This window comes from Portunus trituberculatus, chromosome 37 (genome assembly GCF_017591435.1).
Source record: "Portunus trituberculatus isolate SZX2019 chromosome 37, ASM1759143v1, whole genome shotgun sequence".
NCBI classification, from domain to species: Eukaryota; Metazoa; Arthropoda; class Malacostraca; order Decapoda; family Portunidae; genus Portunus; species Portunus trituberculatus.
In genome coordinates, this window is record NC_059291.1 from 3301596 (window position 1) to 3316686 (window position 15091).

The 15091-nt window shown below is 41.7% G+C and overlaps 2 protein-coding genes across 2 annotated transcripts; both read left to right on the plus strand.

Moving 5' to 3' along the window:
• Window positions 1-254: 254 nt before the first annotated feature.
• On the plus strand, window positions 255-10428 carry LOC123514018 (juvenile hormone esterase-like). The gene is made up of 12 exons (XM_045271575.1): window positions 255-374; window positions 2421-2610; window positions 2707-2853; window positions 3513-3666; window positions 3924-4109; window positions 4199-4386; window positions 4568-4718; window positions 5212-5393; window positions 5582-5735; window positions 9611-9740; window positions 9822-9936; window positions 10100-10428. Exons 2-12 carry the CDS (start codon window positions 2422-2424, stop codon window positions 10259-10261), a joined length of 1758 nt encoding a protein of 585 aa, XP_045127510.1. The 5' UTR covers window positions 255-374; window position 2421; the 3' UTR covers window positions 10262-10428.
• A 2275-nt stretch (window positions 10429-12703) lies between these two features.
• On the plus strand, window positions 12704-14021 carry LOC123513908 (venom carboxylesterase-6-like). Its single transcript, XM_045271387.1, has 2 exons — window positions 12704-12833; window positions 13753-14021. The coding sequence occupies exons 1-2, from the start codon at window positions 12704-12706 to the stop codon at window positions 13959-13961; spliced, it is 339 nt and encodes a 112-aa protein (XP_045127322.1). The 3' UTR covers window positions 13962-14021.
• The last annotated feature ends 1070 nt before the right edge of the window (window positions 14022-15091 follow it).

Sequence of the window (15091 nt, forward strand, 5' to 3'; positions counted from 1 at the left end):
TCACACGAACATACACCGATAGCGATTCGATTGATTTGTATTGGTTGTTTTCGATGATAAATAAAAAAAAAATAAAAAAAATGCCAGCGTCCAACACAGGACGATGAGAGAGAAGTACATGTGTACTAGTACCCAAACCTGCAAGATGCTGATATGAACCAATTAGCCTTGGTCCAATTTTGCTGAGTGTGACAAAATCTGGCATTTGTCAGTCTTCTAGCAGCTCACATTCATCACTCGCTGGCTGGCAGCCCTATCATACGGGCGCACATTTGTTACTCTGAGAACACCGCTGGGGCGAAGTTGGACCCGAATTGGAAAAGACACCCGTGTGAGCTCTACCATTGCCGCACGACTCTTTCAAAATATCAAAGGTGAGAGATGTACACAATTTCAGAATTATTTCGTGAATAGTTTACAAGCCATACAGGAACTAAGGTACGAGATAACAGGAATTGATGCTACGCAACTCCACATCAGGAGCTGAGACTTATTCTGTCGAGATTTCATGATATAATTACATATTCTTACCAGCTTTGGAGTAAATCTATATACTTTTTTTCAAGTTGTGCGCAGGCTCCTCGCAGTTTAAGAGAATCATTTATCTTAATTTACGCAACCATGAAAATGAATAAAATTTCATGCGTCTTTGAGGAGAAAGGAAACTCAGAAGGAAAAGTTGCACAACATAATATATAAATAGTATGTAAAGTTTGGGGCATACGTTAAACCTACGCGTGGCCTTGGCGCTGTTCTCCGTCTCCTTAGATTAGAGACAGAAATGGATGTATCTCATGACTCATGACACATCTGTGATGTCTGGGTTCCCACAGTTGAGTTTCCCCAGAGCTTATCGACCTACCCCTACGAAAGACGAACAGCTGGGTGAATTTTGCGCTGACGGCCCCAGCACTGAGTTGAAACATATTTTGCCATGGAGAAAACTCCAAAGCTGCTCTCTCTCTCTCTCTCTCTCTCTCTCTCTCTCTCTCTCTCTCTCTCTCTCTCTCTCTCTCTCTCTCCCTCTCTCCCTCCCTCCACTTTTATTCCCTACGTATAATTGGAGACAAGAGAAAGAGGAGGAAGGTATACATGCACCATTAAATCTTCCCATAATCAATCAATCGTTGTCATCAGAAAAGCAGATGAATCTTCAATTTTCGCTATTCTAGACAAAGAGGAGTATATGAACAAAATCACTGCAGTCCTTCACGACGAGACCAAGTTCAAAAACATCACCAGGAATCCTATCAACGACCTCAAGAATACACGCAACTGCATAATCCGGAAAAACAACAAGACTAATGGCTCCATCAATCTCCCACTCATCGAAGGCGACCACAAGCTAGGCTACGCGTGCGCCAACTCGAAAAACCATATAAGCACAACTTTCCACTTCGACCGATCATCAGCCAGATACCCACAGTCACACCCTAGCGAAGCGGCTCAATGAACTATTCACCTCGTTTACACCATCATACGGCCTCAAGTCGTCTGAAGAGTTCCTCGATCTGATCAGAGGTTCACGCCCTTCAGGCATCGTAGCCTCAATGGACGTTGAATCACTGTTCACCAGCGTACTAGTGGATGAAACTATCGACATGATTTGCGACAAGCTGTATCGCTCCAGCGATGCCGCCTTCGCAATCGCAGAGGATTCTCTTCGTCAATTACTACAAGCGTGTACTAAAGAAATTCCCTTCTACGGCCCCGATGGATAAGTTGACGGCGTCGCCATGGGCTCACCACTAGGCGTCCTTTTCCGACAACTTCTACATGGAAGAAAGTATTTTTCCTACATCCAGAACTCAATCCGCCGATCTACGCAAGATATATCTGAGCTTCTTTCTTTCCTTATTTTTACACAATACGCGTCGTCTACGTAGCGTTATCGTGATACATTCTTAGGTCCATCGTTATGCAGTATTCTGACCAGTCAATTATGTTTGTGGTGACGCAATCATGCAAGCCAGATCTCTGTTGTGATGCTCTGTTGTTTCTTTCATCATGGTTGCTTCAAAACATACTTATAACAGTCAGAGCCATGTCACTATAACTTCATGACAGCGTTATAAATAGTCTTCGAGTTCCACGATTTTTTTAAGCATGGATCAATTAATCATGGTAGCCCCCGCAATAACCTACGGTTGTCGAGACCCGTCACGACTGACCATAAAGCTGCGTCTCTACAGACACACTATGACAGCTATTATTGGTGCTATGGTGACAAGAAACTTTAATATGTAACGGAAGCTTAAATGAGATGAATGACCGAGATCACTGCTGGTTGTGGTTGATTGGTTGTGGGTCTGGAGAGATTATAAGACAGGGGTAGGAAACTTTGATTCTGGCACCTAAAGAGTATCTTGCAGTGAACGAACACAAATTAATTAAGGAATATGGCTATTATCTATTGGCAGAATGATGTTAGTAATTACAATGGTGGTGGCATTGGTGGCCTTCACCGCAGCCAAGCAGCCATCGCCACTCGTGACGCTTAAGCAGGGCACCATCCTGGGATCACGAGAAAAGGCCATAAACGACCGAGTGTACTACGCCTTCAAAACCATTCCTTACGCCAAACCACCCATCGGACCCCTCAGACTCAAGGTGGGACATTCCTGCTGCCACAACAAACTGTCCTCTAACATAACGATGACTTGTGTTTTTACAAAAGGAATAACTGTATCCCATTTGTTTCCTCAGGATCCAGAGCCAGCCCCTGCATGGAGCGGCGTCAGGAACGGCTCACTCCCCTTACCGAAGTGTCCACAGTCTTTCATCTTTCTCATGTCTCAGTACTCTGTCACAGGGCAAGAGGACTGTCTCTACCTCAACGTCTACACACCAAGGGTAGGATAACCAACTTGATATACTTTCTTAATACCACTGTGTGTGTGTGTGTGTGTGTGTGTGTGTGTGTGTGTGTGTGTGTGTGTGTGTGTGTGTGTGTGTGTGTGTGTGTGTGTGTGTGTGTGTGTGTGTGTGTGTGTGTGTAAATCATCACAATTATAATGGCATTATCTTTAATGTTTATTATGTTATTAGCAGATTTTATTGATGCAGTGACAATTTCCTTTAAACAAGGAACAACTGTCACTCACCTTCATATTTCGTAGTTTCTAAGTCCTCCATATAGCTAAACTAAAACGACAAGGCTCGATGTAGATTATGAGAATAACCCTTACAGTAACTGTACAATTCTAAGTAAAAAAAATACAAAGCAACAAATTGGTACCCACAGTTTTGCAACAAAAAATCCGATAACAAACTCTTTTAGTAGACTTATACCATAATACTCATGAGACAAGCATTTGCCAATCATACTATCCATTCAACAATTGTCCAGGTGTATGGATGCATGAATATGTGATCCACATTCGGCAGCAAAATTCATCCCAACCTGTAGATTTACACACGGGCACGAGAAGCACATTCATATAAACACACACACACACACACACACACACACACACACACACACACACACACACGAAATGTGACTCTTTCAGCCATACAAGTCGAACCTGCCCGTCATGGTGTTCATTCATGGCGGTGCATTCGTATTCGGATCGGCCATGGGTTCTGTTACTCCAATGCTGCCATCACCGTTGATGCAGAAAGACGTAGTGATGGTCGCCATGAACTATCGCCTGGGTGCTCTTGGTACGTGACTTTTGTATACATTAAACGGGTAGAGAACATCCGGTCTCTCTCTCTCTCTCTCTCTCTCTCTCTCTCTCTCTCTCTCTCTCTCTCTCTCTCTCTCTCTCTCTCTCTCTCTCTCTCTCTCTCCATGTGTTGTGCACTTTATGAAAGTGGTTTCTTAAAAAGTTCCGCCCTCAGTATTCCTAAAATAATCATCAATAATAAAATAAAATAAGATGAAATGAAATAAAATAAAATAAAAATTTTAATTCCAGGTTTCCTCTCGACGGGAGACAATGTTTTGCCGGGTAATTTGGGCCTAAAGGACCAGACTCTGGCCCTCCAGTGGGTGCAGGACAATATTAATGACCTCGGCGGTGATCCTAACCAAGTCACCATATTTGGTGTCAGTGCTGGAGGCATCTCTTCGCACCTGCACATCCTCTCCCCGAGCTCAGCGGGTATGGCAACATCGACGCAATAGATTATTTACATATGCAGTGCTTCACATCTTAAAATTAGTAAGGCCTTGACATTTGAAAACTTCCAGGGCTGTTCCAGAGAGCCATCCTGCAGTCAGGCACAGCACTATTCACAGGAGTTTTCGTTCCCGCTCGGAAGGGCGCCATCAGCATCAGCAAGGCACTCAACTGTACCGGCGAGAAGAGCCGCCAACTCTTCGCGTGTTTCATGAATGCATCTGTCGAGGACTTGGTACATGCCCAGAGCAGCTTAACTGTGAGTGCTTCTACAGATATGTTAAATAAATCTCCTGAAGGTCTAATGCTGTTTAAACCTCATTAAATTGATTTAAGCAATGTTCATGTAAGCCTCCTGCTTCCCATAATTCAATGTAACATGCTTTCGCGTGCTAACGGCTTCCTAGACTGCTCAACGCACCACAAGGACCTTTCTGCAGGAATGGTACGATCTTCCCATGACTGTGAGTGTGCAAGTGGACGGAACCTTCTTGCCTGACTACCCGGCGGTCCTACTCAAATCCGGGCGGTACAATAAGGTGGACGTGATGATCGGGTGGACGAGGGACGACGGTAGCGTTATTACAGCAGGTGAATAACCATTAAAAAAAAAAAAAAAAAAACTCTTCTTTGTGTAAGATGGGAGCCGGCCAAGGGTAACAAAACTACAACAAAAGAATTCCCTAAGAAGGTCGCAAACAGACCAAACAAATCTTCAACACAAATGTTAATTGCTTTTTAAATGGATTCTAGCTTCATTTTAATACTGTATCATAATGAATAATGGATGCCTTTTTTCTGAATTAGGTTTGCTTTCCTACCATAAAATTACAGGTTCTTAATCCCAAACACAAGGGAGCCTTAAACCTGTTTCTAATCATGACGATACACATGTTAAGCTCAAGTGTTCCGATTTCCTATACATTGACTAGCCCTGTTTTTGACATGTTCACCAAGTGTAAACCTCGCCAAAACTCTGACTCAAAATTTACTCAAACATTTAACGATAAAATCATCTAAGGTATCACAGCAAGTACTATTTATGCATTAAATAGGACGTTTTAAAAATCTTCTATTTTCTAAGGTCTCTTCACCAAGAAAAGGGAACAAGCCTTGTCGCAAGTAAATAAAATAATCGAAAAAGTAGGGCCACTGTTGCTCTCGCTAACGGAGGAGGAGGATCCCGTCTATCTGGCACGGCGAATTTGGTTTCAGTATACAAGCGGCGCCAACTTGACGCTGGACAACGAGGCTGACTTCACAAATGTAAGAGTAGGAGAAGGTGAAGGAAATTTCACACACACACACACACACACACACACACACACACACACACACACACACACACACACACACACACACACACACACACACACACACACACACACACACACATGCTGTACAATAGATGTGTATGTAATGCTTTCTACCAACTTGTCCGATTTTACTACAAGCTTCTGACGGACTTTGCTTACGGGATTCCTGCCATGCAATCAGCTGAGATCCACACTAAAACACCCGACAAGAAGATCTTCCTATACAGACTTGACCACTGTCTTGAGAAGTCGTACTTTCACGTCCTAACAAACACTTCCATCAAAAGGAAAAGTAAGTACACCTTTAATTTTTGTCCAGATTTTCTTTTTTTTTTAATGTAATAGGGGAATCTGGTCAAGGACAACAAAAATTAAAAAGAAAAAACCCACTTGATTGAAAGTTCCCTAAAAGATTAAGAGAGTTAGCCAAAAAAAACTGGGAAAAATGTCTTCAAACCTCCCTCTTAAAAGAAATCAAGTCGTAGAAAGATAAAAATACAGAAACATTCAAGAAGTTCCACTGTTTACCAGAAAAAGGTATGAATGATTGAAAATACTGGATAACTCTTGCATTAATAAGTTGGACAGAATAAGTGTGAGAGGAGGAAGAAAGCCTTGTGCAGTGAGGCCGCAGGAGGAGGGGAGGCATGCAGTTAGCAAGATCAGAAGGAGTTAGCATGAAAATAGGAAGCATGAAAATAGAAAGGACTGCAACATTCCAGCGGTGAGAAAGAGCCTTAAGACACTCAGTCAGAAGAGGGAGTTCATGTTATGAAAAACCTTTGATTCCACTCTATCTAATAAAACTGAGTGACTGAAACTCCCCAAACATGCGAAGAGTACTTCATACAAGGACGGATAAGGCCCTTATACCGAGTTAGCTGTTAGAATGGAGAGAAAAACTGGCAGAGATGCCTCAGAACGCATAACTTTATAGAAGCTGTTTTAGAAAGAGATGAGATGTGAAGTTTCCAGTTTACATTATGAGTAAAGGACAGACCGAGGATATTCAGTGTAGAGGAGGGAGACAGTTGACTGTCACTGAAGAAGAGGGAATAGTTTTCTGGAAGTTATGTCGAATTTATTGATGAAGGAATCGAGTTTTTGAGACATTTCTCTACCCCAATCAGAAATCTTAGAAAGATCAGAAGCCAGGCGTTCTGTGGCGTCCTTTCATGATCTGTTGACTTCCTGAAGGGTTGATCGTCTCTAAAAAGACGTGAAAAAAGTGTAGGGTGGTATCATCATCGTAGAAGTGGATAGGGTAAGATGTTTGGTTAAGATCATTAATGAATAATGAAGAGAGTGGGTGACAGTACAGAACCCTAAGGAACACCACCATTAATTAATAGATTTAGGAGAAGAACAGTGGCTGTCTACCACGGCAGCAATTGAACAGCCGGAGAGGAAACTTGGCATGAAGTTGCAAAGAGAAGGATAGAGACCGTAGGAGAGTAGTTTTGAAATCAAAGCTTTGTGCCAGATTCTATCAAAACCTTTTAATGTCTAACGCAAGAGCAAGAGTTCAGAGACTAAGTAAGGAAAGCCAGAAAATCACCAGTACAGCGACCTTGATGGAAGCCATACCGGCGATCCGATAAGAGATTGTGAAGTCAAAGATGATTGAGAATCTTCCAATTGAGGATAGATTAACAAATTTTAGACAAGCAAGAGATTAAAGCGATAGGTTGGTAGTTTGAAGGATTAGAACGGTCAACCTAATTTTTAGGAACCGGTTCAATGTAGGCAAACTTCCAGCATGAAGGAAAGGTAGAAGTCCATTGGCCAGGCAAGGTGCAAGCACGGAAGCACAGTTTTAGTTTTTAGAACGAAAGGAGAGTTTTCATAAGGCCTATAAGCCTTCAGAGGGTTTAGGCGAGCGAAAACATGGAAAGCATCATTACGAAGAATCTCACTTGAAGGTATGAAATAGTCAGAGGGAAAAGGAGAGGGAGGGACAATCCCAGAATAATCAAAAGTAGAGTTATTAGCAAAGGAGAAGAGTTCAGCTTTAGAGACAGATGAGATGGCAGTGGTGCCATCAGGATGAAATAAAGGAGGTAAAGATAAAGAAGTAAAATTAATTGACATGGTTTTGGCAAGATGCCAGAAGTCACGAGGGGAGTTTGAGTTTGAAAGATCTTAACATTTTCTATTTATAGAGGAATGTTTGGCAAGTTGAAGAACAGACTTGCCATGATTCCGGACAGAAATATAAAGTGCACGAGATTCGGGTGACAGAAGGCTCGAGTACCTTTTGTGGGCAACCTTTCAATCATGTATAGCACGGTTGTTAAACCAAGGTTTAGAAGGTTTAGGTTGAGAGAAAGAATGAGGAATGTACGTATCCATGCCAGAAACTCTCACTTCTGTTAGGCGTTCAGCACACAGAGATCGGTCTCAGACACGGAAACAGTAATCATTCTAGGGAAAATCATCATATTAACTCCCCAGGTCGCCCCAACTGGCAGAGGCAAAACGCCAGAGGCACCGCTGGTTTGGGGGGATTCTAAGGAAGAATTGGAGAAATAGGACACGATACAGAAATCAGGTTGTGATCGGAAGAGCCAACGGAAAAGATAGGGTTACAGCATAAGCAGTAGGATTAGAGGTAAAAAAACGGTCAAGAATGTTGGGCTTGTCTCCAAGACGGTAAGGAATACGAGTAGGGTGTTGCACCAATTGCTCTAGGTCATGGAAGATAGCAAAGTTGAAGGCTAGTTCACCAAGATGGTGGTGAACATTGAAATCTCCGAGGATGGAGATCGGGAAAAGGATAGAGGGACAGAATGTGCTCCACTTTAGAAGTTAAATTTACTATAATCAGAGGAGCTAGGGGAGAGATAGACAGCACAGAGAAATTTAGTGAGAGAGTGACTACTGAGCCGAAGCTTAATGGTGAAAATGAGGAAAGAGAAAGTAAGAAGGAACAGAAAAGGGACTACTGTCAGTTGCCTCAAACAGCTGTGTTTCGGTGAGAAAAAGATGATGAGGCTCAATGGAAGAAAGGTGTGTGTGTAGTAAGTGCTTGTGATTTTGTGTTAGGAGGAGAGTTGTCTTTAGAGCAGGTGTCGGAAAACTACTGAAAGGAATTCATGTGGCCCCACTAATGATAGTAAATTTGAAAGAGCAAGTTAACAAACAACTTCAAATAGTATTGTGAGTATTTCCTTTTCTTCCCGCAAGTGTGCATATGCGTGCGAGGATGGCTTTCTTTCTTTAGAAGCCTTTAATTTTGCATTTTAAATATTAATGATTTTGGTTTAATTTAGTATGCGGCCCTATAAGATTGTGATTTTTTGTATTGTGGCCATAGCACTGAAAAGTTTGCCCACCCCTCCTTTAAAGGATATTCTGTGACTAACCCCTTGAGTTGTGAGATCACAACTAGATTGCACGGTGAATTCACAACATCCCCTAAACTGATCCAGACCAGCACTGGTCAGACCAAAACTGGTCCTGAACCAAAGTAGTGCCATTAGACTTCGCTGGGAGTGAATTATCATTTCGGTAGGTAGCATGAATGATATATAATAGTCATACATTATCAGTGTAGATAAAGCGACATGCATGTAGATATTAATGGTAAAGTTGCAATTACAGTATCTGCAGTGATTGTAAATTAGTGATGAGGATCAGAGAGAGAGAGAGAGAGAGAGAGAGAGAGAGAGAGAGAGAGAGAGAGAGAGAGAGATATTGAGTGGGGAAGGAAATGAGTCCCAAAAGTATCCATAGAAGATGACATCAATGAACTGTTGAAAGTATTAACTAATTATATGCATGAAGAAGATTCCTTTATATTTATTTAATTGAACATGGCATGAAGCGGTAACAGTGCATAAATATTAGTAAACATACTTGTCAGACAAATCCAAACAATTCTTCTTCAACCGGATCGTTGTAGTATGGAATTCTGCAACCTACGATGTCATCAACAGCCGAGAAATTCAATCATACTTCGCCACATACAGGCATGAAGAAAAACGGTCACTGAAATACTGGGTTTCAATATTCACTAACCTGCCATTCAAATCTAATGACATCTCAGCTAAGGGACGGTGTGGTAAGATACCTGCCGAAGTCCTTCCAACAGTATCTGTGACCACCATATTATCAGAGTATGTCGTGTTTATTGCAAAATACAAACAACCGGCTCGTCTGTTTCAGTGGCGTCGCACGGGGACGACATGATGTATCTCACACAAGCCTCCCCACACCTGGTTCCAATGCAACGCCGAATGGACCTCCACATGCAACATATTATCGTGACTCTTTGGACCAACTTTGCATCTACGGGGTAGATATAATTACTTTTAATAAGTAATTATATAAGGCAGAAGATGTGCTTCAACACTAGCTTTTTTTTCTTTTTCTACAGCAACCCGACTATCAATGGCACTCTGGGTTTTAGATGGACTCCAGTGACACCCACGAGACCTCTCAGCTATTTGTCTCTTACCACCTCCCCTAACATGCAGCAAGTGAATAGAGTGGTATGTCCTTGTTTTCTGTCAATGGCCTCAAGAACCAAACATTTTTAGGGGAATACATTTTTTTTTTATTCGTCTCCTGTAATTTCTTGATAAATATCATTCAAATATCTTTCAAAGCGTTCAGTATACATAATACGACTAATAAAGTGGATTATTTTGCCAGAGCCAAGATTTCTGGAACTCCCTGCCCACCAAGAACACCAAGATTCTCTACCCCGAGCGTTTCCTTCAATCTACTGACGACAACGAGGCGTCCCTGTCCTGTGAACAGAGCTACCCTTCGGAACTTCCTGCATTAGACTCGTGCAGTAGGAATGAGTTATAGATGAGTTACAGATCATATAATCTCTCTCTGTAATATTCACATTGTTGCTTTCTCTAATGTTAATTCTTTTTCTTTAGTTTTTACAAAACAAAAAGTAAATAAAGACCGGCTAATCCTAAAGCTTATGTGTTAAGAGTCTCATTATCTAGAATGAATTTGAGCTGAAAAGCCGATATAGAAATTCCTAGAGGTATGACACGCATTATTGTCAGTACATTTACGTATATATTACAAAATATGTTATGAAATAAAATGATGGCGTTGACTTTGTGTAGATACAAAACAACAAATGCATCAACAAATCTTGGCTTAAGACTGAAAATGTTATGACAATTTAGAAAACAGAAGTTTATTTATGTACGAGGGGAAACTCGCCAAGGGCAACCAAAAATATATAAAAAAAAAAGACCCACTAGATTGCCAATTCCCTTAAAGAAATTAAGAATAATCCAAAAGACAAGGACAAATGTCTTGAAACCTCCCCGTTAAAAGAAGTCAAGTCGTAGGAAGATGAAAATACAGAAGCAGGCAGGGATTTCCAGAGTTTACCAGAGAAAGGTATGAATGTTTGAGAATACTGCTTAACTCTTGTATTAAAGAGTTGGACATAATAGGGATGAGAGGAAGAAGAAAGCCTTATGCAGTGAAGCCGCAGAAGAAGTGGAGGCATGCAGTTATCAACATCTGAAGAGCAATTAGCATGAAAATAGCGATTAAAATAGAAATGCAACATTCCGGCGGTGAAGACAGTCATTCAGAGGAGAGGAGTTGATGAGACGCAAAACTTTTGATTCATCCCTAATAAAACAATATGAGTGGAACTCCCCCAAACAAGGACGGATAAGGCCCTTGTACAGAGTTAACAATTGGAGGGGCGAGAAAAACTGGCGGAGACGCCTCAGAACGCCTAACATCATAGAAACTGCTTTAACAAGAGATGAGATGTGAAGTTTCCAGTTTAGATTATAAGTAAAGGACAGACCGAGGATATTCAGTGTGGAAGAGGGAGACAGTTGAGTGTCATTGAAGAAGAGGGAATAGTTGTCTGGAAGGTTGTGTCGAGTTGATAGATGGAAGAATTGAGTTTTTGAGGCATTGAACACGACTCAGTTTTCTCTGTCCCAATCAGAAAACTTAGAAAGATCAGAAGTCAGGTGTTCTGTGGCGTTCCTGCGTGATCTTTTGACTTCCTGAAGGGTTGGTCGTCCTTGAAATGACGTGGAAAGATGTAGGGTGGTATCATCAGCGTAGGAGTGGATAGGGCAAGAAGTTTGGTTAAGAAAATCATCAATGAATAATAGAGTGGGTGACAGGAGTGAGGGGATAACTTATGTAGTTGAATTTCTGAGTACATTGGCAATTACAAAACTGAAACTTTCAAAATAGAGCATCTTAGACTAACGACATCGCATGAAGCACGAATATTGATACTAATATTGTTATTGTTGTTATTAGCAATATTACTTCTATTATTGATATTATCACCATTAACATTATCATTATTATCGTTTTATTATTATCATTATTATTATGATTATTATCATTATTATTATGATTATTATCATTACTAACATTACTGATATTATTCTTTGCTATCTTTTTATTATTAGACTGTATTTCTAGTTATTGTTTGACTATTGAATGCTAGACTGATAAGTCACTGTGTATCGTTAATATTACTTGTGATAAGCAGCATTTCTGCTAAGGAGCCATCAAGAGCTCGGCAGACTAGACCATATTATTTATGTTTATGTTGCTAATTTTGTAACTTTTTGGAAAAAATATCTATCAATCAATCAATCAGTCCTCAAGCATTACCCAAGTTCTCACCTCCAGGTGAGTGACGCCTCCTACACTCATCAATTATTTAATTGTCCTCTCATTGTCTGATGCAAAGATGAGAACCCCGTGTGTGTGTGTGTGTGTGTGTGTGTGTGTGTGTGTGTGTGTGTGTGTGTGTTTGTGATTCACTGTTTGATCTGCTGCAGTCTCTGACGAGACAGCCAGACGTTACCCTACGGTACGAGCTCAGCTCATTATTTCCGATCTTCGGATAGGCCTGAGACCAGGCACACACCACACACCGGGACAACAAGGTCACAACTCCTCGATTTACATCCCGTACTACTCACTGCTAGGTGAACAGGGGCTACACGTGAAAGGAGACACACCCAAATATCTCCACCCGGCCTGGGAATCGAACCCCGGTCCTCTGGCTTGTGAAGCCAGCGCTCTAACCACTGAGCTACCGCGCCGTGTGTGTGTGTGTGTGTGTGTGTGTGTGTGTGTGTGAGAGAGAGAGAGAGAGAGAGAGAGAGAGAGAGAGAGAGAGAGAGAGAGAGAGAGAGAGAGAGAGAGAGAGAGAGAGAGACTGAACTTGAAGGAATCATAAAACAAGAGCAATTTTAGTTTTTTCAGTCATATGAGTCCAGTCTGCCCGTCATGGTGTTTATTCATGGCGGGACTTATATGGTCGGATCTGCCCTGGGCTCCTACCCGCCAATGCTTCCAGCGCCTTTGGTACAGAAGGACGTAGTGGTGGTCGCCATGAACTATCGCTTAGGCGTCCTCGGTACGTGTGTGTGTGTGTGTGTGTGTGTGTGTGTGTGTGTGTGTGTGTGTGTGTGTGTGTGTGTGTGTGTGTGTGTGTGTGTGTGTGTGTGTGTGTGTGTGTGTGTGTGTGTGTGTTTATCATGCTGCACATATCCACGAAATCCTGCCAGTATCATCAATACTCATTAAGATATTCAAGCATATTCTGCATACGATAGCTCTATTTAAGGTGTTGTGCCTCCACGGTCTATGATGTTCAGCCAGTCAGACTGCCAGCCAACTAGTTGATCACCTGAGCATGCGCTTACTTTGGTATTGCATGTGATAGCTGCATAATCCATACAATTGTGGTCATTTCTTGAATTGACTGCGTTGCGCGCTGAACGCTGAGAGTGTTTCTGATTGTGTTATACACCATCTGTGGTGCTGCTGTGAACGATCAGTGATGGCTTCCAAGCGTCGAGGGAACTCAGATGAACATCATCTCTGCAGATGTAAAACTACACATTTTGTAACTTTGCCAATATTCTAATTTCTCCACACGTAAAATATATATTTCGGTGTTTATCGATTAATTTCAATAAGTTTCTGGTTTTCTTTTGACGAAACTCGAAAACAGATTTCCATATAAGCCATTATAATTATAATAAACCTTGATATTCTCTAATTCTACGATTGGGCTTTTAGAAAAGAAACTTTCCAAATCGTTTAAATGATATCAACAAAATTATCTTTCCAAAAGAGAAAACTCAAAAATAACTTCTATAGTGAAATAATTTTATTCGTCACCATCTCCCTCCCTTTCTTCATCCCAATACCTCACCTACAACTTTTACCAGCAAGGCAGCAATCACCATGGTAAGGCACAGAGGACAGGCGCAGAAAGGAACAGAAAAAGTGCTCGCTTACCTTCATTTTTAAGTGATTCCTTCTTACAGGCTTCCTTTCAACGGGAGACCATGTTTTACCGGGTAATCTTGGTCTCAAGGACCAAACTCTGGCCCTCCAATGGGTGCAGGACAACATTATGGACTTCGGCGGCGATCCAAACCAGGTTACAATTTTCGGGATCAGCGCAGGAGGCATCTCTTCGCACCTGCACATCCTCTCCCCGAGCTCAGCGGGTATGGCAACATCGACGCAATAGATTATTTACATATGCAGTGCTTCACATCTTAAAATTAGTAAGGCCTTGACATTTGAAAACTTCCAGGGCTGTTCCAGAGAGCCATCCTGCAGTCAGGCACAGCACTACTCACAGGAATTTTCGTTCCCGCTCGGAAGGGCGCCATCAGCATCAGCAAGGCACTCAACTGTACCGGCGAGAAGAGCCGCCAACTCTTGGCGTGTTTCATGAATGCATCTGTCGAGGACTTAGTGCATGCCCAGAGCAGCTTAACTGTGAGTGCTTCTACAGATAAGTTAAATAAATCTCCTGAAGGTCCAATGCTGTTTAAACCTCATTAAATTGATTTAAGCAATGTTCAATGTTCATGTAAGCCTCCTGCTTCCCATCATTCAATGTCTCACTTCGTAACATGCTTTCGCGTGCTAACGGCTTCCTAGACTGCTCAACGCACCACAAGGACCTTTCTGCAGGAATGGTACGATCTTCCCATGACTGTGGGTGTGCAAGTGGACGGAACCTTCTTGCCTGACTACCCGGCGGTCCTACTCAAATCCGGGCGGTACAATAAGGTGGATGTGATGATCGGATGGACGAAGGACGACGGTAGCCTTTTTACGGCAGGTAACTAACTAACCAAAAAGGAAGAATTTTCTTCTTTATGTACGAGGGGCGCCGGCCAGAGCAATAAAACTGCAATAAAAGAAGGCCCTCTTTACAAACACTGCCAAGGTTTTATAAAAGTTTGTTAAGAAACAGAGGCCAAATATGTTCAATGGAGACAAATTTAGGGATACCAAATACTTCTAGGGCTGTTTAACTCCAGCGATCTTGAAAGAAAAAAAAAAAGGTCACGTATCTATTCATTACTGAGCAGGTAGAGTTTACAATGGCATTTTCGCTTCCAAGTGCCCAATTTCATCTTGCTATATCTGTAAACACAAAGAGTGCGTGCGTGCGTACGTGCGTGCGAGTGGGCGTAAGTGCTTTGGAACGAAAATGAGAATCGAGAAAGTAGGGGAGAACAGAGAAGGGGCTACTGTCAGTTGCCTCAGACAAGATGAAAAAAATAAATAAAAATAAAAAAAAAAAAAAAAAAAAAAAAATATATATATATATATATATATATATATATATATATATATATATAT